General features: G+C 62.0%; 1 protein-coding gene across 1 annotated transcript; it reads left to right on the top strand.

Annotated features, from left to right (window-relative positions):
- Positions 1 to 48: 48 nt before the first annotated feature.
- cmtr1 (cap methyltransferase 1) lies at positions 49 to 22,725 on the top strand. Its single transcript, XM_055636216.1, is given in 27 exon segments — positions 49 to 260; positions 4,887 to 5,038; positions 6,275 to 6,433; positions 6,680 to 6,718; positions 6,720 to 6,773; positions 7,076 to 7,147; positions 8,680 to 8,774; positions 9,308 to 9,380; positions 9,864 to 10,069; positions 10,777 to 10,858; positions 10,860 to 10,895; positions 13,354 to 13,450; positions 14,082 to 14,200; positions 14,202 to 14,218; positions 14,854 to 14,878; positions 14,880 to 15,034; positions 15,491 to 15,550; positions 16,317 to 16,374; positions 16,853 to 16,921; positions 17,682 to 17,813; positions 18,397 to 18,522; positions 19,024 to 19,115; positions 19,407 to 19,475; positions 19,851 to 19,898; positions 20,360 to 20,472; positions 20,755 to 20,866; positions 22,402 to 22,725. Coding segments are annotated over 27 exon segments (2,541 nt in total). The 5' UTR covers positions 49 to 115; the 3' UTR covers positions 22,538 to 22,725.
- Positions 22,726 to 23,899: the final 1,174 nt, after the last annotated feature.

The raw sequence follows: 23,899 nt of genomic DNA on the forward strand, positions 1-23,899 counted from the left end.
CTCCCCGCTTGGTGATGTGTGTGTGTGGGACGGGGCGGGGACGGTGCGGATTGGCGCCGGTGTGTGTTGGGGCGGAGCCGGGAGCGGGATCCAGGCAGGGTCGGGCCGGGCGGAGATGAAGCGCCGCGCCCCCGATCGTGAGGCCGAGGACTGGGCCCCGGCAGCGGCGCGGCGCCGGCGGCAGGAGGAGGAGGAGGATGAGGAGGAGGAGGAGGAGGCGGCGAGTGGGCCCGCGGAGGGAAGCGAGCAGGAGGCGGCCGGTGGGTGGAGGCGTGGACCTGGGCCGGGAGCGGGAGCGGTGGGTGGGTGGGCAGAGCCGGGCCAGGCCTCACCCGGCATGGAGCAGGGCCGCACCGCACCGGGCCCGGGGTCAGTGGGTGTTCAGGCCCGGGGTCAGTGTGTGTTCAGGCCCGGGGTCAGTGGGTGTTCAGGCCCGGGGTCAGTGGGTGTTCAGGCCGGGGTCAGTGGGTGTTCAGGCGCGGGGTCAGTCAGTGGGTGTTCAGGCCCGGGGTCAGTGGGTGTTCAGGCCCGGGGTCAGTGGGTGTTCAGGCCCGGGGTCAGTGGGTGTTCAGGCCCGGGGTCAGTGGGTGTTCAGGCCCGGGGTCAGTGGGTGTTCAGGCCCGGGAGGCCCGGGGTCAGTGGGTGTTCAGGCCCGGGGTCAGTGGGTGTTCAGGCCCGGGGTCAGTGGGTGTTCAGGCCCGGGGTCAGTGGGTGTTCAGGCCCGGGGTCAGTGGGTGTTCAGGCCCGGGGTCAGGCCCGGGTCAGTGGGTGTTCAGGCCCGGGGTCAGTGGGTGTTCAGGCCCGGGGTCAGTGGGTGTTCAGGCCCGGGGTCAGTGGGGTGGACAGGACTGGGATGGAGCAGAGAGCTGGTGCGGGTTAGCGGGGAGATGTCCCATCTACGCCAGTCCCACCTGTCCACATTAAACACGCGTTGGGTGAACAGACTCAACAGGTCTGCACTTGGTCTAGTATCCCTCTAAACCTCTCCTCTCCATATACCTGTCTATGTATTTTAAATGTTATTGTACCTGCCTCAACTACCCCCTCTGCAGCTATTCCATCACCCTCTGAAGAAATTGCCACTCGGATTCATGTTGAATCTTACCCGTCTCACCATAAGCTTATGTCCACTGTTTCTTGATTCACCTACACTGGCAAAAGACTGTGCTTTCATCCTATATTGCCCTCATGATCATATACACCTCTAGAAGATCACCCCCTCATGCTCCACTGTTCCAAGGAAGACAGCACTTGCCTACCCAACTTCTCCTTGGCCACTGCAGGAGTCAAGCGTTTAGTTGCTATAAACAATAACATACACATAATATACAATCATCAAACATATACAATAAATTAATAACTGTCGTCCAGGGTAAGCATAACAGCACTTGCCTAGTTGATAAAGACCCTGCTGTAATTCTTAGGTAGACAAAAATGCTGGAGAAACTCAGCGGGTGAGGCAGGATCTATGGAGTGAAGGAATAGGTGATGTTTCGGGTCTCAATTTTTGTCGACCTTCCAGCATCTGCAGTTCTTTCTTAAACAAACTGCTGTAATTCTTGATAGGCATCCTCTTGTCGATGGTACCACCTATTTTAGTGTCAGAGGGCCGATTAGAGTCATAGAATGATACAGTGTGGAAACAGGGCCTTCGGCCCAACTTGCCCACACCGGCCAACATGTCCCAGCAACACTAGTCCCACCTGCCCGCGTTTGGTCCATATCCCTCCAAATCTGTCCTATCCATGTATCTGTCTAACTGTTCCTTCTGCAAACTTACTCATCAGTCCTTGTACGTTCTCACCCAACTCGTTGATACAAACCATAAACATCAAAAGGCCCCGTCCAATCACGCCATGGTGGTCCAATTTGCCATCTGGTGGTGTGGGGCAGGGGGGTGAGCTCCTCAGTGGCGATCACTGTATAAGGGAGGCCTCCAACATTACATCGAGGACCTGGGGTGGGGAGTGTTGCACAGAGCCAAACCATGTAACCATATTTCGCGTCAGTTCAAGAGTTAGATGGAGCTCTTAAGGCTAGCGGAATCAAGATAGTATGGGGAGAAGGCAGGAACGGGGTACTGAATGTGGATGATCAGCCATGAACACATTGAATGGAGGTGTTGGCTCGAGGGGCCGAATGGCCTACTTCTGCACCTATTGTCTTTGTATCTATGTATCTATGTCATTGGTGCAGCATTAGGCCATTCAGCCCATGGAGTCTACTCCATTCAATTCTAGCTGATCTATCGTTCCCTCGCAAACCCCATTCTCTTACCTTCTCCCCATATCCTTTGACATCCGTACCATCAAGAATCTGTCAATCTCCACTTTAAAATTACCCAATGAGTCTTCCTCCAAAGCCGTTTGTGGCGATGAATTCCACAGATTCACACACAACCTTCTGACTAAAACAAATCCTCATCTCCTTTCTAAAGTAATATCCTTTTATTCTGAGGCTGTGCCCTCTGGTCCTAGTCTCTCCCACTAGTACTCTCCACACCCTCTCTATCCAGGCCTTTCAATATACGGTGAGTTTCAACGAGGTCCCCTCCTCATCCTTCTCAACTCCAGTGGCGTCAAACGCTCATCATACGTTAACCCAAACATCCTGACACTGATCCTCGATGTATCCAAGGAGCAGAGAGGATGCCCACCCCCCCTCACCCGCCTGTGGCTACTGTGGCCAGGAGAAGTCCGTGCAACATGTGTACATGGGATGTGTGCGGTGGCAGCCCTGTCTTTCTATATTTGATGGGGCTGCTCCTCAAATTCTGGTTTGCACTTCAGCCCCACTCCACTGATATTCGGTGCAGGGGAGGGTGGGTGGAGTGAGAGAGGGGGAGTTTGTGTGGGTCGGGGGATCTCTCGGTCGATTTGCTGCTTGGCCTGGCCATTCGTGGGTCGTGGCAGAGGGTCAGTCAGGGGCTTCACCCAGGCCGACTGCCTGCCCCCCTTCCGGGCTTGTGTCTGTGCCCGGTGTCCACAGGCATCTTGATCGCCTTGTTTGATGCTACATGTTCCTCTTAGATGCATGTCTCCTTAGAGTCTGGAGTAGGGTCTCGACCCGAAACGTCACCTATTCCTTCGCTCCATAGATGCTGCCTCACCCGCTGAGTTTCTCCAGCATAATAGTATTTTCACTGTTATTTTTTTTGCATAAAACTTGCTCCTGTGAATAAATGTACTTTTTAGTTTAGCTTAGGGATGCAATGTCGAAGCAGGCCCTTTGCCCCACCCAACTCGCACCCTGTTCACTAGCCTCATCCTGCACACTAGGGACAATTTATAATTTTACCAAAGCCAGTTAGCCTGCAAACCTGTACGTCTCTGGAGTGTGGGAGGAAACTGGAGATCCCGGGGAAAACCCACGGGGTCACAGGGAGAACAAACAAACTGCGTATAGACAGCATCCGTAGCCAGGATCAAACCTGGGTCTCTGGCGCTGCGAGGCAGCAACTCCGCCACCATGCCGCTCCTTGTCAAAAAAAAACAGCACTGCTCCATCCGTGAGGTGCACCTGGTTACAGGCCTCCAGTCTGGAAAAACAACCCTCACCTCTGCTTCCTTCCAGGAAGCCAATTCCAGTTAAAAGAAAAACAGCACAAAGTGTTGGAGTAACTCAGCGGGTCAGGCAGCATCTCTGGAGGACATGGATAGGTGGCGTTTTGGGTCGGGATCCATTTTTCCTTGTGTCTACGTCTCTGTACAGTCAGCTCGCTCTCCGCAGATCCCATGCGATCTAACCTGGTGGAGCAGCCCACCATAAGGACCCTTATTACTGTTACTGCAACCCATACATAACATTAAACACTCTCTAGTCATCCGGCACCTCGTCTTGTCTAACAATGATTCACATATCTTAACCGGGAGTCCCCTGCAATTTCTGCTCTGGTTTTCCCCAGTGCCCTTGCCCGCATCCTGCGGCTCAAAACCTTACGTCCACTGCTCGTTCAGGGGCCCTATTCTATCCCCAGTAGCTTTAGTTCACCAAACATACTTGTAATAGGCGTGAACAAGGGGCTGGAGCGGGCCACAGCGGATGGAGGGGGGGGGGGGCAGAGTGGGACATGGCAATGAGAGAGGCAGAGTGTGGGGTGTGGGTGAGGGCAGTGTGGTGTGGGGGTGAGTGGGAAGTGTGTGGGTTAGGGGGGCAGAGTGTGGTGTTTGGGGGAGGGGGCAGAGTGTGGTGTGTGGGGTGAGGGGGGCAGAGTGTGATGTGGGGGGGGTGAGGGGCAGAGTGTGGTGGGGGGGGGGTGAGGGGTCAGAGTGTGGTGTGGTGGGTGAGGGGGCAGAGTGTGTGTGTGGGGGGGTGAGGGGTCAGAGTGTGGTGTGGGTGGGTTGGCAGAGTGGGTGTGGGGGGGTGAGGGGGTGTGTGTGTGGGGGGGGTGAGAGGGGCAGAGTGTGGTGTGGGGGGGTGTATGAGGGGGCAGAGTGGTGGGGGGTGAGGGGGCAGAGTGGGTGAGGGGGCAGAGTGTGTGTGTGGGTGTGGGTGGGGGGGGGGGAGAGAGGGAAAGAAGAAGTAATGGAGGACAGAGTGAGGGAGGGGAGGGTTAGGGGGAAACAAGGCCACATTCAGAGGGGGATGAGGGAAGAGGGGAGCTCAGTGTTGCACGGCTTCTATTAAATATGTGATATATGTCTCTTTCCCTCTCCGCCCGTCCGTGTCTGTTTCTCTCCCTCCCCATCTCACTCTCTCTCACCACCCCGTTTTTCTCTGCCTGTGTGGGTCTGCCAACCCCTCTCCCCTTGTGTCTCCCCCTCCTTCCCTGTTTGTCCTCCTGTCTGTGTGGGTCTTTCTTTCTCTCCCATGTCTGTTTTTCCCTCCCTGTCTCCCCCACCCATCTGTCTCTCTCCTCTGTCATCTCTCCCCCTCCCGCCCCACAGCCAGCAGTGATGATGAGGATGAGAGCCTGGAGCTGCGGCCGGGGCTGGGGATGGCCGGCCTTGCTGAGGCTGGAGGATCAGCCGAGGCCCTGGCCACCGACTCCGAACCCGCCAAGTACGCCATGTACAACAGCGTGTCACAGAGGCTCATGGTGAGTGCTGGCTCCATCCCCCTGCTCCCCCCCCCCTCCCTCTCTCTCCCCCTCCCCCCCCTCCCACCCCCTCTCTCTCCCTCTCCCCCCCTCTCTCCCTCCCTCCCCCTCCCTCCCTCCACACCGACCGGAGCGCAACCGCCCCTCTCTCCCCCTCCCTCTCCCCCCCCTACCCCCCCTCTCTCCCTCTCCTCCCTCTCTCCCCCCCCCTCTCCCCCCCCCTCCCTCCCTCCCTCCCCTCCCTCCCCTCCCCCTCGCCACCCCCCCCCCCTCCCTCCCTCCCCCTCCCCTCTCTCGCTCGCTCTCCCCTCTCGCTCTCCCTCTCTCTCTCTCTCTCCCCCCCTCTCGCGCCCCACCCCCCCCTCTCTCTCTCTCTCTCCCCTCTCTCTCTCCTCTCTCCCCCTTCTCTCTCCCTCCCTCTCCCCCCCTCCCTCCATCCACATCACCCACCCTCTCCTTCCCCACTCCTCCCTCACCTACGCCCTCCTCCCTCCCTTCACCCCCCTCCATCACGCCCGCCCCACCCTGCCCTCCGCCTCCCCCCACTTCCCTCCCTTCTTCACCTCCTACACTACCCACTCCTCCCTAGCTCTTCCACCCTCCCACCCCCACCCCGACCCACCATCATCCCGAATGCCCTCCTCCCCCGTACCCCCTCCTGGGGCTCCCCTCCCTCTCCACCCACCCCTCCACCTCCCTCTCACCCTCCCTCCTCCCGTTGCCATTCCCCAGGCCCTCCTCCCTACCCTCTCCTCCACCCCACTGCCATCAGCTGGTGATCAGTGAGTGGGGAAGGGTTGGACAGCCTGGGGCTCTATTTCATGGAGTGCAGGAGGCTGAGGGGTGATCTTATAGAGGTGTATAAGATCATGAGGGGAATAGATAGGATGAACGCAGTCTTTTGCCCAGGGTTGGGGAATCAACAACCAGAGGACACGGGTTTACAGTGAGAGGGGAAAGAATTAACAGGAACCCGAGGGGGAACTTTTTCACACAGTGGGTGGTGGGTGTATGGAACGAGCTGCCGAAGGGGGTAGTTGAAGCAGGTACTATAACAGCATTTAGAAGCCATTTGGACAGGTGCATGGACAAGGTACAAGGCTTGGAGGGATAAGGGCTAAACGCAGGCATGTGGGGCTGGTGTAGACGGGGCATGTGTTCAGCGTGGAGGGGTTGGGCAAGAGGGTGGGTTTGTGGACGGCGTGACCTTGACTCACCTTTCCCTCTCCACGACAGGCCAAGATGGGTTTCCGTGAAGGGGAAGGTCTGGGCAAGTTTGGCCAGGGCCGGCGGGAGATTGTGGAGGCATCCGTGCAGAGGGGCCGCCGGGGGCTGGGCCTCAAGGTGAAGGGCTTCGACGGAGACCTGGACGTGGAATGGCAGGAGGAGGCCGAGGTGAGGGGGCCGGAATGGTGAGGGTGCGGCTGGGCATGGTGTTGGTCTACAAGGGCGGGCCTGTGGGTGTGGTGTGTTGGTCTCACAAGGGGGCACAGTGTGGGTGGGCAGCGTTGAGTCTGTGTGTGGGTGGGTGGCGTGAGTCTGGGGGTGGGGAGGGGGGTGGGGGGGTGGGTGAGGGGGGGGGGGGGGGGTGGGATTTAGTGCCCTCCGTCTCTCCTGTCGGTCATCCCTGCCTCTCTCCAGCCCAGTGCCTTCGAGAGGGTGGAATGGTTTCCGGAATGTTTCCCAGGAGATCCCGCAAGCTACAGAGCTGTGCGACTGGATGTGTGTCGGTCAGGTATGCCCCCCCGCCCTCAACCCTCCCGCCCTCCCACCCCCCACACTCCCCCCTCCCCGTCCGCCCCTCATGCCCTCCCTCCCTCACACTCTCCGCCCCTCACCCTCCTCCTCCGCCCCCTCCCCCAGCTCTCCCCCACACTCTCACCCTCCCCCCACTTGCCCTTCCTCCCTGCCTCTCATCTCCGCCTCACTCCCCCCCCCCCCCCCCCCCCCCCACCCACCCCCACCTCTCTCTCCCTCGTCCCTCGTCCTGCCCTGTCTCTCCTTCTCTCCCTCACACTCTCCCCCTCACCTCCTCAGCGCAAGATGGAGATTGAGGACGAGACCGAGTTCTGTGACGAAGAGCTTCTGAGCGACCTGCTGCGGTGTAAGGTCAGTGACCTCCGACCCCACCCCAGTGCGTGCACCTCCTGCGTCTATCACGCACACGCACACACACACATGCACACGGACACGCACGTGCAGACGTACAGACACACGGACAGAGAGACACACACACACGCACACTTACGGACACAGATGCACACAGAAGCACACACACGCACTCACACACACGGATAAACACACACTCACACTCACACACGCACGCACACGGACACACACTCACACAACAGGAGGAGTATTTCAGCCCACCCTGCTCCCTTTCTGCCCCAACTCTGCTCCCTGTCCCTGCACCCACTCGTGCCTTCTGTAGGATAGTGTTAGTGTGCGGGGATCACTAGTCGGTGCGGACCCGGTGGGCCGAAGGGCCTGTTTCCGCGCTGTACCTCCATACTAATCTACAAGCCATGCCCTCTTGTGGTGCACATTTCCTCCCTGGGAGAGTGGTTCTGGCTGTCTACCTTATCTATGCCTGGTTCTCTATATCTCTGGTACACAAAAATGCTGGAGAAACTCAGCGGGTGCAGCAGCATCTATGGAGCGAAGGAAATAGGTGACGTTTCGGGCCGAAACGTCACCTATTTCCTTCGCTCCATAGCTGCTGCTGCACCCGCTGAGTTTCTCCAGCATTTTTGTGTACCTTCGATCTTCCAGCATCTGCAGTTCCTTCTTGAACTCTCTATATCTCTATCTGACTATCTAAGTCTCTCATAATTCTATCAGGTGCCAGAGAAAATGACCCAGTCCAAGTTATCGCCATCCTGCCGCGGCCAGAGAGATCCCTGTGGGCCTGGCGATAGTTGTCCCTGTGTGTCCCCGCCATCCTCCAGCCTGCCCAGTGGTGGCCCTTGCCCCTTTTTTTGTTCCCCACACTTGCTCTGGGGCTGTGGCGATGGGTTGCGTGCAATGTTTAATCTCCCTCTTCCCCCTGTCCTGTACTCCACTTGCGTGCAGTGCATCCGACCAACAACTAGAGAGCAGTCCTGAGCTACTATCTATCTCATCAGGGACCCTCCCATTATCTTTCATCGGTCTTGAATGGGCTTTATCTCGATCTTTTCACGTTACTCCCTTGTCGTGTATCTTGTACACTGCGAAAGGCTCGATTGTGATCATGTGTTGTCTTTCCGCTGGCTGGTTCGGAGCTTTTCACTTTAACTCGGTATACGTGACAATAAACTGAGCTAACTAACAATGTGGTTCACCGTACGCCGTTGTTTGTGGTGATGCGACATCGGTTTTGGTGCAGAAACGCCGCTATCGCGGAAACAGGCCCTTCGGCCCATCCAGTTTGCGGGAGGAAGCCAAAGCCACACGGTGATGTGGAGAACGTACAAACTCCGCACAGACAGCCCCCGGTCTTGGGGTCTCTGCCGCTGTTTCAGTGGAGAAGGGGGGAGGGCAGTTGTTTCTTAGTCTCTGTAACCCTGGGTTAGCCGTCCCCACCCTCTCCCTCCCCCCGTGTTTGTCCCAGTGTGTGTCCTGCACCCCCAGTGACGCTGTTTGTGTGTGTGTGTACACAGAGTGTGTTTGATGAGCTGGAGGGTGAGGAGATGAGGCGAGCACGGACCCGCTCCAACCCCTACGAAACCATCCGTGGGGTCTTCTTCCTCAACAGGTGCGGCCTGGGTGGGTGGGGGGTGGGGGGGGGATGGGGACAGTTGTGGGGGGTGGGAGCAGATGGCAGTGGTGACTGGGGGTGGGCGTTAGTATGTCGGGGTGGGGTGTCGGTTATGTTGAAGGGGGGTCAACTACTCTGAAGAAGAGTCTCGACCCGAAACGTCACCTATTCCTTTTCTCCAGAGATGCTGCCTGACCCACTGAGTTACTCCAGCATTTTCTTTCTAGCTTCGGTTTAAACCAGCATCTGCAGATCCTCCCTACACTGTTGAAGGGGATGTTGTTTGGGGGGCGTGGGGGGGGTGAGTGAGTCTGTTGGTGGGTTCTGTTGGGGGGGGGGAGGGGTGAGTCTGTTGGTGGGATGTTGTCGGGGGGGGGGGATGAGTGTGCAGGTGGGTTCTGTTGTCAGGCGGAGGTGAGTGAGTGTTGGTAGGTTCTGTTGGAGGGGTTGTTTTGTCGGGGGGGGGGGTGTCTGTCAGGTTTGGGGGTGGGGGGGGGCTCTCTGCCACTGCACTGACTGTGTGCCCCTAGGGCGGCGATGAAGATGGCCAACATGGACCATGTGTTTGACCGCATGTTCACCAACCCGCGCGATAGCCAGGGGGTGAGTCAGACCTCCGCCCAGACCCCCCGCCTTCACTCGTCCTCGCCCCTCACCTGACTCCTCCATCCCCTCCCCCTCACCTGCCTCACCCTCACCCGACTCTACCCGCCTCGCCCTCACCCGCCCAACCCCCACACTCCCCACCCCTCACCCCTGTTCCCAACTTCTCCTCCTTCCCCTCGCCCCCCCCATGCACTTCACTCACTACACACTCTTCCCTTCTTCCGCCTTCTCCCCTCCCCCTCTCCCTCTCCCTCTCCCCTCTCCCCTCCCCCTCCCTCCCCTCTCCCTCCTCCTCTCCCCTCCCCCTCTCTCTCTCTCTTTCCCCCTCCCCCTGTCTCCCTCCCCCTCTCCCTGTCTCCCCCTGCCCCCTCCCTGTCTCCCCCCCTCCCTCTCCCTTCTCTCTCGCCCTCTCCCCCTCCCCCCCCCTCCCCCTCCCCCCCCCCCCCCTCCTCCCCCTCCCCCTCTCCCCCCCGTGTGTAGCGGCCGCTGGCACGTGACCGTGACGGGGAGCTGCTGTACTTTGCTGACGTGTGTGCGGGCCCGGGGGCTTTCTTCTCGGAGTACGTGCTGTGGAGGCGGCGCTGGCATGCCAAGGGCTTCGGCCTCACCCTGCGCGGCCCCAACGACTTCAAGCTGGAGGACTTCTTCGCTGCCTCCAGCGAGCTCTTCGAGCCCTACTACGGTGGGTCAGGCGGGAGGGGAGGGGGAGATGGGATGAGGGGGGAGGGTGGGCTGGGGGAGATGGGATGAGGGGAGGGTGGGCTGGGGGAGATGGGGCGGGGGGGAAATGGGGTGGGAGGAGGGGGGGGGGATTTGGGCAGAGGAGACAGGGCGGGGGGCGGGGGCGGTTTAGTTTAGTTTAATGTAGTGACACAGCGTGGGAACAGGCCCTTCGGCCCACCGAGTCCACGCCGACCAGCGATCACCCCACACACTAGCACAATCCTACACACATTTGGGAGATTTTTTTTAACATTTACACCAAGCCAATTAACCTACAAACCTGCCGTGTGGGAGAAATTGGAGGTCCTGGAGAACGTGCAAACTCCGCACAGACAGCACCCGTAGTCAGGATTGAACCCGGGTCTCTGGCGCTGTGAGGTGGCCCTGCGCCGCCGTGCCAACTCTGATGGGGAGATGGGATGGGGTGGGGTTGGGCAGGGGGGTTGGGGGGGGGGGGGGGGGGGCAGGCCGGGAGTGGGCCAGTCCTCTCCCCCACTAACCCTGCTGGTGTGTGTGTCACCCACGGTGGAGGGGTTGTGGGGGTTGGGATTGGGGTCCCAGGTGAGGGGGGGGTTGGAGGGGGGTTGGGGTGGGTGTAGGGAAGGATCCGGTCTGGCCACCGCCACTCTCACTGATCCCCCCCCCCCCTTCTGTGTGTCCGCAGGTGAAGGGGGGGGGTGGATGGTGACGGGGACATCACTCGGCCGGAGAACATCAGCGAGTTCCGTCGCTTCGTGATGGAGAATGGAACACTGAGCACCGGGGGTGCACTTCCTCATGGCCGACGGGGTGGGTGTGTGTCCTCCAGCGTACCCCCTCACCCCTTCCCCCACACTACTGTACCCCCTCACCCCTCACCCTTCCCCCCCACACTACCGTACCCCCTCCCCCACACTACTGTAACCCCTCACCCCCTCCTCCCCACACTATCGTACCCCCTCAACCCCTCACCCCTTCCCCCACACTACCGTACCCCCTCCCCCACACTACTGTACCCCCTCACCCCCTCCTCCCCACACTACCGTACCCCCCCTCAACCCCTCACCCTTCCTTCCCCCACACTACTGTACCCCCTTATCCCCCCCTTGTCCCCACACTTCCTCATGGCTGACGGGGTGGGTGTGTGTCCTCCAGCGTACCCCCTCACCCCCCCCCCTTGTCCCCACACTGCCGTACCCCCACCCCCCCCTCGTCCCCACACTGCTGTACCCCCTCGTCCCCACACTGCTGTACCCCCCTCATCCCCACACTGCTGTACCCCTCATCCCCACACTGCTGTACCCCCCTCACCCCACCCCCTCGTCCCCACACGACCGTACCCCCACCCCCCCTCGTCCCCACACGACCGTACCCCCACTCCCCCTCACCCCCTGTACTGTTGTGGGTATAACCCTGTAGTGACTGGCACAATAAAGAGACGTTGGTCACCGCTGAGATGTGTGAGTAAGGTTACACAGAAAAGCTGGAGAAACTCAGCGGGTGCAGCAGCATCTATGGAGCGAAGGAAATAGGCAACGTTTCGGGCCGAAACCCTTCTTCAGACTGATCAGGGGTGGGGGTGGGTGGGGACAAGAAAGGGAAAAGGAGGAGTAGCCGGAAGGCTGGAGGGTGGGAGGAGACAGCAGGGGAGCTGAGGAAGGGGAGGAGACAGCAAGGACTAACAGAATTGGGAGAAGTCGATGTTCATGCCCCCGGGGTGCAGACTCCCCAAACGGAATATGAGGTGCTGTTCCTCCAATTTCCGGTGCTGCTCGCTGTGGCCATGGAGGAGACCCAGGACAGAGAGGTCGGAGGCGGAGTGGGAGGGGGAGTTGAAGTGCTGAGCCACCGGGAGGTCAGCTAGGTTATTGCGGACCGAGCGGAGGTGTTCGGCGAAACGATCGCCCAACCTCCGCTTGGTCTCACCGATATAGATCTGCTGACATCTAGAGCAGCGGACGCAATAGATGAGGGTGGAAGAGATGCAGGTAAACCTCTGTCGCACCTGGAACGATTGCTTGGGTCCCTGAACGGAGTTGAGGGGGGAGGTAAAGGGGCAAGTGTTGCATCTCCTGCGGCTGCAAGGGAAAGTGCCCGGGGAGGGGGGGGACCGAGAGGGAAGGGAAGAATTGACAAGGGAGTTATGGAGGGAGCGGTCTTTGCGGAAGGCAGATATGGGGGGAGATGGGAAGATGTGGCTAGTAGTGGGGTCACGTTGGAGGTGGCGAAACTGACGGAGGATTATTTTTTGTATGTGATGGCTGGTGGGGTGAAAGGTGAGGACTAGGGGGACTCGGCCCTTGTTGCGAGTGCGGGGATGGGGAGAGAGAGCAGTGTTGCGGGGTATGGAAGAGACCCTGGTGCGAGCCTCATTTATGGTGGAGGAGGGGAACCCCCGTTCCCTGAATAGTGAGGACATTTCAGATGTCCTGGTGTGGAACGCCTCATCCGTGGAGCAGATGCGGCATAGACGGAGGCATTGGGAGTAGGGGATGGAGTCCTTACAGGAAGCAGGGTGGGAAGAAGTGTAGTCCAGATAGCCATGGGAGTCAGTGGGTTTATAGTGTATGTCGGTTATAAGTCTATCACCTGCAATGGAGATAGTGAGGTCAAGGAATGGTAGGGAAGTGTCGGAGATGGTCCAGGTGTATTTCAGTGCCGGGTGGAAATTAGTGGTGAAGTGGATGAAGTCAGTCAGTTGTGTGCGGGTGCAGGAGGTGGCACCAAAGCAGTCGTCGATGTAGCGGAGGTAGAGGTCGGGGATGGGGCCCTGGTATGTATTGAACAAGGATTGCTCGACGTAACCTACAAATAGGCAGGCATAGCTGGGGCCCATGCGTGTGCCCATAGCTACGCCTTGTATTTGGAGGAAGTGGGAGGAGTCGAACTCGAAGTTATTGAGGGTAAGGACCAGCTCCGCTAGGCGGAGGAGAGTGTCAGTGGCTGGGTATGAGTAATGTGTTCCGTTTAATGATTGCACGGCCTCAAGATGGCGCTCTCATTTACATGTTGATGACGAATACAAACGTTGCATACATTACACCCCCCCTCGTCCCCACACGACCGTACCCCATTTACCCCGTAATCCCCTAACCCCCCCTCGTAAAACCCCCTCACCCCCACCCTGCCATATGCACCCCTCAGCCCCCACCTCCCCTCGTACTCGCCTCTTCCCTTGCCCCCATCCTTGTTACCATTGGCACCGCCCCCAGGAGGCGTAGCTGTGGCCCGGTGCTGAGTGAGTGTACGTATGTGTGTGTGTGTACAGGGGTTCTCGGTGGAGGGACAGGAGAACCTGCAGGAGATCCTCAGCAAGCAGTTGCTGCTCTGCCAGGTGCTGGTGGCACTCAGCGTGGTGCGGACAGGTATGGTGGCACAGGGGACACGGGGGGGGGGGGGGGTGGGGGGGATGGGGAGGGGGGTGGGGGATGGTGGGGGATGGGGGGATGGGGATGGGGCAGTCATCGTGGTGCACACCGGTACAGCGGGATGGGACGGGGGGGGGGGGGGGGGGGGAAAGGCCGGGTGTAGTCCAGGGTCGCACTAGATGAAGGGGTGAGGTTCGGCTAGGGGCGGCACGGGATGAAGTATCGGAGGCTGGGAGTGGGGGAGACATTGGGGGGAATTTGATGTGGGGTGCACGAGAAGGGTGGGGGTAGCACACACATCCGGGCACGTCCCCAGTGGAGGTCTCTCTAGAAGGGAATCCACCCCCTTTACATCGGGGACCTGGGGTGGAGAGTGTTGCACAGAGCCGATATTTATGTCGGCTCACGGGCTTCTGTGGCGAGGAAGAGGCCATATTCCACGTGTATATAGAATGTGTGAGGTTGTTGCCCCAGTACCAATATCTGAAGGGGCTGCTCCTCAGGTTCTGGTTGCATTTTTAGCCCCACGATCCAGATGAGGGGGTGGGGCGGGGGGGGGGGGGGGGGGGTGCACTTGCGGGTGAAGGCCAAGATGGGGTTAGGGTTCACGTGTCTCCTTGCTCCACAGGCGGTCACTTTGTGTGTAAGACCTTTGACCTGTTCACACCGTTCAGCGCTGGCCTCATCTACCTGCTCTTCCTCTGCTGCTTCGACCGCATCTCCCTCTTCAAACCTCTCACCAGCCGGGCCCGCCAACTCTGAGCGGTCAGTATCTGCCCCGTCCCCCCCCACCCCGACCCCGTCCCCACCCCGTCCCCACCCCGTCCCCACCCTGTCCACACCCCCACCCCCCCACCACGTCCCCACCCCCAACCCGTCCCACCCCCACCACGGCCCACCCCCACCACGGCCCACCCCCACCCCGTCCACATCCCCACCCCCACCACGTCCCCACCCCCATCCCGTCCCACCCCCACCCCCACCCCGTCCCACACCCCCCACCCCCACCACGTCCCCACCCCCCCATCCCGTCCCACCCCCACCCCCACCCCGTCCACACCCCCACCCCCACCACGTCCCCACCCCCACCACGGCCCACCCCCACCCGAAGTCCCACCCCACCCCAACCCCCATCCCAATCCCACCCCGTCCGACCCCTCCACCCCACCCCACACCCCCTCCAACCCGTCCCCACCCTGTCCCAACCCCCACCCTCACCCCGTCCCACCTCATCATGCTGGGGGTTTCGGGGATGGGTGGACACGGCGGGGGGGGGGGGGGGGGGTCAGGGACACGTGGGGAGGGGGAGGGGTGGACACGGTGGGGAGGAAGGTGGGGGGAGGGGAAGTGGTGGGGTGGGGGTTAAGGGACGATGTGTCACATTCTTTCCTCTCCCCCAGGTACGTGGTGTGCCGGGGGCTGCGGGGAGGGGGCGGACGCGGTGCGTGACTACCTCTTCAGCACCAACCAGAAACTGAACCAGCTGAGGGACACGGGGCAGGATGTCACCTCCCTCGTGCCCCCCGACCAGCTGCACGCCCAGGACACCTTCTGTAGCCACCTCCGCCACTCCAACGAGAGGTGAGTCCCATCCCGACCCCTGCCCTCTCACCCCATCCCCCACCCCATTCTCACCCCCGCCCTCTGGCCACAACCAACCCTGCCTCACCCTGACCTCCGACCTTCGCACCACCCCGACTCCTACAAGACACCTGTCGTCGCCTCTGCCGGGTCCAACAAGAGATAAGTGTCCACAGTCTGACCCCAACACCGTCACCGCACTCCCCCCCACCCCCCCGTGGCCCCTCCGACCCCCGACCACACTCCCCTGCAGCCCCCTCTACTCCGAGTCCCTCCACTCACACGACCCCCTCCCCTCCCAAACCACCCCTCTCTGGTGGCCTCCAATCTCCAAGTCCGTCTGTATCCCCTCTCTTCCGACCCTTCCTTCCCCACGGACCCCCAGTCCCCATCCTCCCTCCCCCGAGCCCCCCTACACCCAGCTCCACACACTCACTCTCACACCCTCTCTTCCAGCCACGCGCTGCAGCAGCAGGTCAAGGCTCTGGCGAAGATTCATGCCTTCATCCGTGATCCGTGAGTACCACGCTCTCCCCTCCGCACCTAACCCTGACCCCTCAACCCTGACCCCAGCTCCCTGACCCCTGCCCTGGTTCCCTGACCTACGACCCCTGACCCAGCCCCCTGCCCCGCTGACCCCTGCCCCATGAGCCACTGCCTGTCAACGGACGGTGGGGAGAGCAGCTGCTGCCCAACAGCAGGCCCTTCAGCCCATCGTGACCGTGCCGGCAGTCTGTACCTACCCTCCAGCTCTGGGTCAAGGGGTCACGGCCCCGGAGATAACCACCGTGACCCCGATGCCTCCAACCCTCAGGCAGTGGCTCCCCATTCCCCCCCCCCCCCCCATCCGGGTCTTTGATCTTTGTCCCGCCCCCTCCCCTGACATCAGTCTGAAGAAAGGTCTCGCCCCAAACGTCACCCCTTCCTTCTCTCCAGAAGATGCTGCCTGACCCGCAGAGTTACTCCAGCATTTTGTGTCTTACCCCCTGAACCAGCCCTCAATTCTCCCTCAACCGCCGTTGCCCCCCGATTGCCCCCATCCTCAGTCCCATGACCCCTGGCCCTCGGGCCGTGCCCCTGGTGGCGCGTTCCTGCTGCCCGTCTGTTCACCACTCACCGTCTCTGTCCCTCTCCCAGCCTCCACTCTGACAACTCACCACCGCCTGTTCCACTCGTGTGACCCCCGGTGCAGGGCAGGGCAGGGCAGGAGGGTCTGTGGTGGGGGGTGCGGGGGGGGGGGGGATGTGTGTGGGTGGGCCCTGAGCCTGTCGTCTGTCCACAGAAACCTCAACGAGCTGCGTCAGGCGGACATACGCAAGGAGTGCCTGAAGCTGTGGGGGGTGAGTCACCCCCAATACCACCCTCACCCCGGGAACGACCCCCCCCCTCCCTCCCCGACCACAGGGACCGGCCCCCGGACCAACCCTTCCCCCGACCTCAGGACCTTGACCCCCAGCAACTACTGCATATCGATCCCAGGACAACTCCTCCCCGACCCTGCGAATGACCCCCCCCCCCCCCGATCCCCGAGACCCAACCCCAGGACGACCCCTCCCAGAATGCCGGGAACGACCCCAGGATCGACTCCACGACGACCCCTCCCCGATCCCGGGAACGACCCCTCCCCGATCCCGGGACTAATCCCATCCCGACCCTGGGAATGACTCCACACCGACTTGTCCCCCAACCCGACTCTGGGACTGACCCCTCCCGACCCAGGGAACAATCCCTTCCTCACCCCATGATTGACCTCGAGACGGACTGCTCACTGACCCCTGACCCTGCCCTCCCCAGTGACGGGTGTGTGTCTGTCCACAGATACCGGACAAGGCTCGAGTCACACCCTCCTCCTCCGACCCACGCAATCGCTTCCAGCAGCTCATCCAGGTGAGGCACACAGACAGGGTGGCACCCACCCCTCCTGCTCCTGCACCCTTCTCTCCCACCCCTCCCACACCCGCACACCTCTGCTCCCCACCCCGCACACCTCCGCTCCCCCACCCGCACACCTCCGCTCCCCCACCCGCACCTCTCCCCTTACCCCAATCACCCCCTCCTCATCCCTCCCCCACCCCCACACCCCCACCCCCACACCTCTCCCAACCATACCCACCCCCACCCGCACCCCTCCCCATACCCACTTCCAATCACCCCCTCCCTCAGCTCATCCCCACCCGCACACCTACCCCAACCCAACCCTCCCCCCCCACCCACACCCCCCCTTACCCAATCACCCCCTCCCTCACCCCTCCCCCACCCCACACTCCCCCTCCCGCACACCTCCGCTCCCCCACCCGCACACCTCCCCCACCCCTCCCCATACCCAAACCACCCCCTCCCCCACCCCTCCCCATACCCAACCACCCCTCCCCATACCCACTTCCAATCACCCCCCCTCCCTCAGCTCCACCCCCACCCCGCACACCTACCCCAACCCTCCCCACCCCCACCCGCACCCCTCCCCTTACCCAACCACCCCTCCCCTACCCACTCCCAATCACCCCCTCCCTCCCTCAACTCACCCCCACACCCAATGACCCCAACCCCCACACTCCCCCACCCACCCTGGAGGGAGATAGACGGCCTCTTCCTTCTGCCCACCCCCCACATTCTGTCTCTCTCCCCGTGTGTCTCTGTGTCTCCCCAGGGTGGGGAGGTGGAGTCGTTCAGCTCACGGCCCACGCTGCTGTCCCCGGACACCATCGACCGCATCTCCCACGTGCTGGATTACCGCTGCATGGTGGCGGGGGGCGAGCAGAACTTCCTGCTGGGGGCAGGGGTGAGTGGTCTGGGTCACCGCGGGGTCAGCGGGGAGGTCACTGGTCACTGCATGTTTAGCAAGGGGTCACCACCCCTCCCCAGGTCACCAGAGGGTCAGCAGAGGGTCATGACCTCTCCTGGTCACGCCAGGTTTAGCAGGGGGTCACGACCGCTCCCCTTGTTCACTGCGGGGATGGGGTGGGGTGGGGTGAAGGTGAGCTACCCCATTGACCTATGACCGTTCCTATGTGCGGGGGGATTGTAGAGGGGGTGGGCTGTCGTTGACTCACGGACCTCATGGTCCAGCATGGAAACAGGCCCTTCGGCCCACCTTGTCCATGCTGAGTTGTTGCCATGCCCATTTGCCTGCATACAGAGGGGAGGGACAGGGAATGGATGGGTGGGAAGCGCAGGGAAGAGCAAGGACTGGAGGGGAGGCGAGTGGAGCGGGGGTGAGGGGAGGGGCGGGGAATGGAGGGGAGGCGAGTGGAGCGGGGTGTGAGGGGGGGTGAGGGACTGGGGGAGGGGCAGGGAAGGGGGAGGGGAGGGAGAGCAGGCCCATCCTGACTGCGCTTCCCCCCCCCCCCCCCCCCCCCCCCCAGAAGTCACAGATCTACCTGTGGGACGGGGAGACGCCGATGCGATGGAAGAAGCTGGAGAACTTCAAGACGGAGCTGCCCAGGGAGACGCTGCTCCTGTGTGGAATCATCCAGGAGCTGAAGGGAGAGGTGTGGGGACATGGGGAGGTGGGAGTGAGGGCAATGGGGGAGCCAGGGAAGGGGGGAAGCGACAGGTTCAGGGGAGGGAGGTTGGAGGGTGCGGGTGCAGGGTGCAGCGTGTGTGAGGGGGCGAGAGGGCAAGGGGGGAGTGGGTGGGCAGAGGGGGCTGTGTGGGGCATAGGTGAGAGAGGAACGGGGATGTGGGGCGATTGACGGACTCCCCTACCCCAGGGCAAAGCGCAGTGGGTGGGTGAGGGGGTACAGTGGGTGGGTGAGGGGGTACAGTGGGCGGGTGAGGGGGTACGGGAGGGGGTACAGTGAGGGGTACAGTGGGTGGGTACAGTGGGTGGGTACAGTGAGGGGGTACAGTGAGGGGGTACAGTGAGGGGGTACAGTGAGGGGGTACAGTGGGTACAGTGGGTGGGTACAGTGAGGGGGTACAGTGGTTGGGGTACAGTGGGTGGGTACAGGGAGGGGGTACAGTATGTGACGAGCTCTCCCCTCCCCCCAGGCAAGGCCCAGAGACGGATCAGCTCCATCCACATCCTGGACGCTCTCATCCTCAACGGCACCGACATCCGGGACCAGCACTTCAACCAGAGGTCAGCGGGGGCAGGCAGGGGTCACAGGGCACCAGGGTGGGGGTCACAGGTCGCAGGTGGGGAGGTCACCAGGGCTCTGGGGTAGAGGGGTGATGGGGTCACACTGGGCAGTAGGGGGGTCATGGGGTTACACAGGGCAGTGTGTGGGGTCAAGGGGTCACACAGGGCAGTGGGGGGATCATAGGTCACATGGGGGTCGTGGGGGTCGCATGAGGTGGTGGGGGTTCACGGGGTGGTGGGGGATGGCCGTGGGCAAGGGGCGGTCTTGGTGATGACCTTGTCCCGTTTCAGGATCCAGATGGCGGAAAAGTTTGTCCGGGCTGTGTCCAAGCCCAGCCGCTCCGACATGAACCCCATCCGGTGGGGGGGCGCGGGGTGAGGAGGGGCATGGGGGGGGGGGCGGTGAGGGGGGGGAGATGGAGGAGTACATCCACTGTGGTTGTACTGGGTGTTTTTGGGGGGGGGGTGTTGAGTGGAGGGGGGGGGGAGGGTGTCCCAGGGGTGATGGTGGGGGTGCAGGCTCCGATGAGAATGGGTGGGGGGTGGAGTGGGCAGGGGGACTGAAGGAGGGGTGAGGTAGGAACAGGGTGTGTGGGAAGAGGGGAGGTGGTGGGGGATGTGTTTGGGAATGCTGGGTTGCAGGGTGGGTGAGGGTCGTGGGGGGAGGGGGGGGGTGCAGGAGGGGTACACAGTCTTCTGACACAGGGAATCTGACGAATGGCCTCTCCACCACAGCGTGAAGGAGGTGTACAGACTGGAGGATCTCGACCGGATATTTGTCAGGTAGAGAACTCCCACCCATCCCCCCAGTGAGGATCAGTGTGTGTGTGTGGGGGGGGTGGGTCTGTGTGGGTGAGGAGGTGGGGTGCAGATCTGTATAGGGGGGGTGTGGGATGGTGCGTGTGTGTGTCTGTGGGTGTGTGTGTGTGGTGGGGGGGGTGTGTGTGTGTGTGTGTGAGGGGGTTTGTGGGTGTGGTGTGCGGGGGGGGGGGGTGGGTCTGGTTTGGGGGGGTGGGATGTGCATGGGGGGGTGTGGGTCTGGTGTGTGGGGGAGGGGGTGGGTTTTGTTTGTGGGGGGTTGGGTCTCTGAGGGGGGGTGTGTGTGTGAGGGTGTGTGGGATGTGTGTGTGTGTGTGTGGGGGTGTGTGGGATGTGTGTGTGTGTGTGTGTGGACTGTGCGTGGGGGGAGGTGCGGGTGGGCCGTCACCGTGAGCTGCCTGCTGACCCTGCCCCCGTGCCCCCAGGTTGGAGATGAAGGTGACGAAGGGTTCGGGGGGGGTTCCCCGTCTCTCCTACACTGGCCGTGACGACCGGCACTTCCTGCCCACCGGCCTGCACGTGGTGAAGACCGTCAACGGTGAGCTGGGGGGGGGGGGAGGGGGGGGGGGGGGGGGGGGGTGGGGGGGTTGGCACGAGGAGCAGGAAAAAGGGGGGCATGCGGAGACGGGGGGCAATGAGGCAAAGGGCATGAGGGGTGGAGGGAGCGTGATGAGTTTCTGGATGTGAGGGGGACGGGATGCGGGGGGGGGGGTCACTGGGCCAGCTTGGCGGGTGGGGGGGGGGGGGACAGGCTGTGTGGGGTGGGATGTGGTGTGTGGATGCTGTCGTTCTGACCCCCCCCCCCCCCTTCTCTCCCCAGACCCCGGGAGCATGGTGTATAGTCGCTCCACTGGACGCAAGTACTTCTACAACACTCACTCGCAGGAGACCACCTACGAGCTGCCCCCCGACTCTGGTCACCCCCTTTCCCCGTGAGTGCCCCACCCCAACTAACCCACACCGCACCCCCACTACCCCCACCCGCACCCCACTACCCTCCCACCCCACACCCACCCCCTCCCCCCACCCAACGCCCTCCCCCCACCTCCAACCCACTATCCACCACCAACCCCACCCCACCCCCAACCCACACAACCCACCCAAAACCCCCACCCCAACCCCCACCCCAAGCCCATTCCCCCCCCACGCCACTACCCCCACCTACACCCACCAGCTCCCCGCACCCCCACCCACAAAAACGTCACCCTCGTTCCCCCCCCACCCCAGCCCTATCCCAACACAGAGCCCCCCCCAACCACCCCACCCAAAGAGCCCCTATCCCCTACCCCGCCCCCCCCTAGCCCACACCCCAACCCACTATCCCCACCCACACCCACAACCCCAAGACCCCACCCACCCGCCCTCCCCCACAGTGCCCACCCCAGACCCACACCACCCCCACCCCTCAATCGTATTCCAATTAACCACTATCCTCTCCCCCCCCACCCCTCCCCCCACCAACCCATCCAAGCTCCACCCAAGCCCACCCTCATTTCCCACCCCACCCCAACCCCCACTATAGTACCCACACGATGGTTATCACACCCCCACCCCAAGCCCACCCCCCCCAAGCACCTTTTTCACCCCCTCCTTCTCTGAGGATTCTGAGCCCAAGCCCACTACTCCCCAATCCCCCAACCCATGGGTATAAGCAGGAACGGGTACTATCCCAACCCCCCCCACCCCAATATAGAGCCCCACCCCAACCCCACATGTGTCTCGAACCCCCCCCCAACACTATCCCCCCCAAGCCCACTTTCCCACCCCACCCCCCCCAGCCCCCACCCCCACCCCCCCCCACCCCAGCCACTATCTGGACCCCCATGAAGGGGTGCACTATCCCACCCCCACCCACCCCCTCAGGAGCACCCCACCCCAAGCCCCCAAGCCCCCCCACCCACACCCCCACCCCAAGCCCCTTCCCACCCCCAGTCCACCGTCCCTCCACCCACTCCCAAGCCCACAACCCCCCACCCCACACCCACCCACCCCAAGCCCCCAAACCCCACCCCCACCACCCACCCACCCCCCAAGCCCAGCCCAAACCCCACCCTCACACCCACCCAAGCCCACAACCCCACCACATCCCTACCCTGCCCCCCGATGGGTTGCGATGTGAAGGGGGGGGGGGGAAACCATCTGGAACGGGTCAGAGGTAACGCAGCCACACCCTAGAAGAGGAAACACTTTTTCACCCAGAGAGTTGTGTCTCTGTGGAATTCTCTGCCTCAGCAGGCAGTGGAGGCCGATTCACTGGATAGAGATTTTAGGGCCAGCACAACCAAGGGATATGGGGTGAAGGCAGGAACGGGGTACTGATTGGGGATGATCACATTGAAAAGGCCGAATGGCCTACTCCTGCACCTATTGTCAATGTGTCTCTGAACGCAATCTCATCACGATCTAACTTGTTCCTCTCTCTCTCCCCCCCTGTCTCTTCCCTCTCTCTCCCCCCCCCCCCCCCCAGTGTGTGTCACCAGCAGCGACTGTTCTGGACCTGGGAGGAAGGGGTGCGTGTACATGACTGCCAGACTCGCCGTGACCCCGGCAAGCTGTCCAAGGACGACGTGCTCTCCTTCATCAAGGAGCACCACCAGGCCTAGGGATGGGAGTGGGGTCTCCCTGCCCCCCCGGGCCCCCCCGGGCATCCACACCCCTCTCTGGGCAACGGTCTCCGAGCTCCGGCATCTGCCCCAGTCTGATCCGATCCGCTCCAGCCTCTCCGGGAACTGCCCGGGTCGGACTTCAGTCCCCATTCTAAGGTCGTCTGTGTCCCCCCCCCCCCCCCCCCCCCCCCTCACTGACCCCCCCCCCCCCACCCCCCAGGCCGCCGGCACGACCCGGGGACCCTCTGTGTGAAGCTGCTGTCAGGCCGAGCACCCAGAGGTGGGGTCCCCCCCCCCCTCCTCCCCCCCCCCCCCACCCCCCCACCTCTGTCGTCCCCCTCACCCCCCACCCTTCTGTCGCCCCCTGGATCTCCCCACCTGGCTCCCAAACCCAGTCGAGCCCCATCTCCCTCCCCCTCCCCCCCCCCCCCCCCCCCCCCCCCCCCAGCTCTCGGTCAGTGTAAATTGTTGACTTTTCTATGGACTAAATAAATTTAAGTTTCTCTAATCTTTGTCTTTGTGAGGTTAAAATACTACTGCCCTCCGACCCTTAACCCGGGCACCCGACCCATACCCCCGGGCGTTTGACCACTGCCCTCTGTCCTGATATCAGTCCCCTTGCCCCCCTCCCCGGGAGATTGTGGGGGTTGCCTGCATGGGGGTGGGGGGGGGTGGGGGGCGCCACAGGGTGCGGGAGCAGAGGACTGGGGGTGACGGGAGAGTGGGGGGGGGGGTTGTGGTCACATTGTTGATCCATTGCATTACACAGCACAGAAACAGGCCTTTCGGCCCACCTAGTCCATGCTGATCCACCCCGGGGGAAAAGACAGGGGAAAGTTTAAAGGAAATGTTTACACAGAGGGTTGTGGGTGCCCGGGACACTGCCAAGAGTGGTGGCGATACACTAGTGGCATTTAAGAGGCTTTTGGACAGGCACGTGGATATACAGGGATTGGAGGGATATGGATCACATGCAGCAGAGGAGGTTAGTTTAACCTGGCTGGCATTGGATTGGGCATGGACATTGTGGGCTGAAGGGCCTGTTCCTGTGCTGTACTGTGTTCCATGTTGCCTCTCTGTGCCCCTTGTGATTTCATAACCATCTCTATGCCCCCCCACCCCCCCCCCCTCAGCCCCCTGCGCTCCAGGAAGAAACCCCAGCCCCAGCCCTTCCCTCCCTGTAACTCCAGCCCCCCTCTCCTGGTGAGTCTCTCCGGCCCCCTCCCTGTCCCCACCACAGCCTTCCTGCAGCACGGTGACCATCCCCACACACAACGCTCTAGCAAGTGTGGCCTGACCAGTGCATCGTACCACAGTAACATGACTCCCCACTCTTGTACGCAGTGCTCGGCGGGCCAG

The sequence above is a fragment of the Leucoraja erinacea genome, chromosome 5 (assembly GCF_028641065.1).
Source record: "Leucoraja erinacea ecotype New England chromosome 5, Leri_hhj_1, whole genome shotgun sequence".
Classification (NCBI taxonomy): domain Eukaryota; kingdom Metazoa; phylum Chordata; class Chondrichthyes; order Rajiformes; family Rajidae; genus Leucoraja; species Leucoraja erinaceus.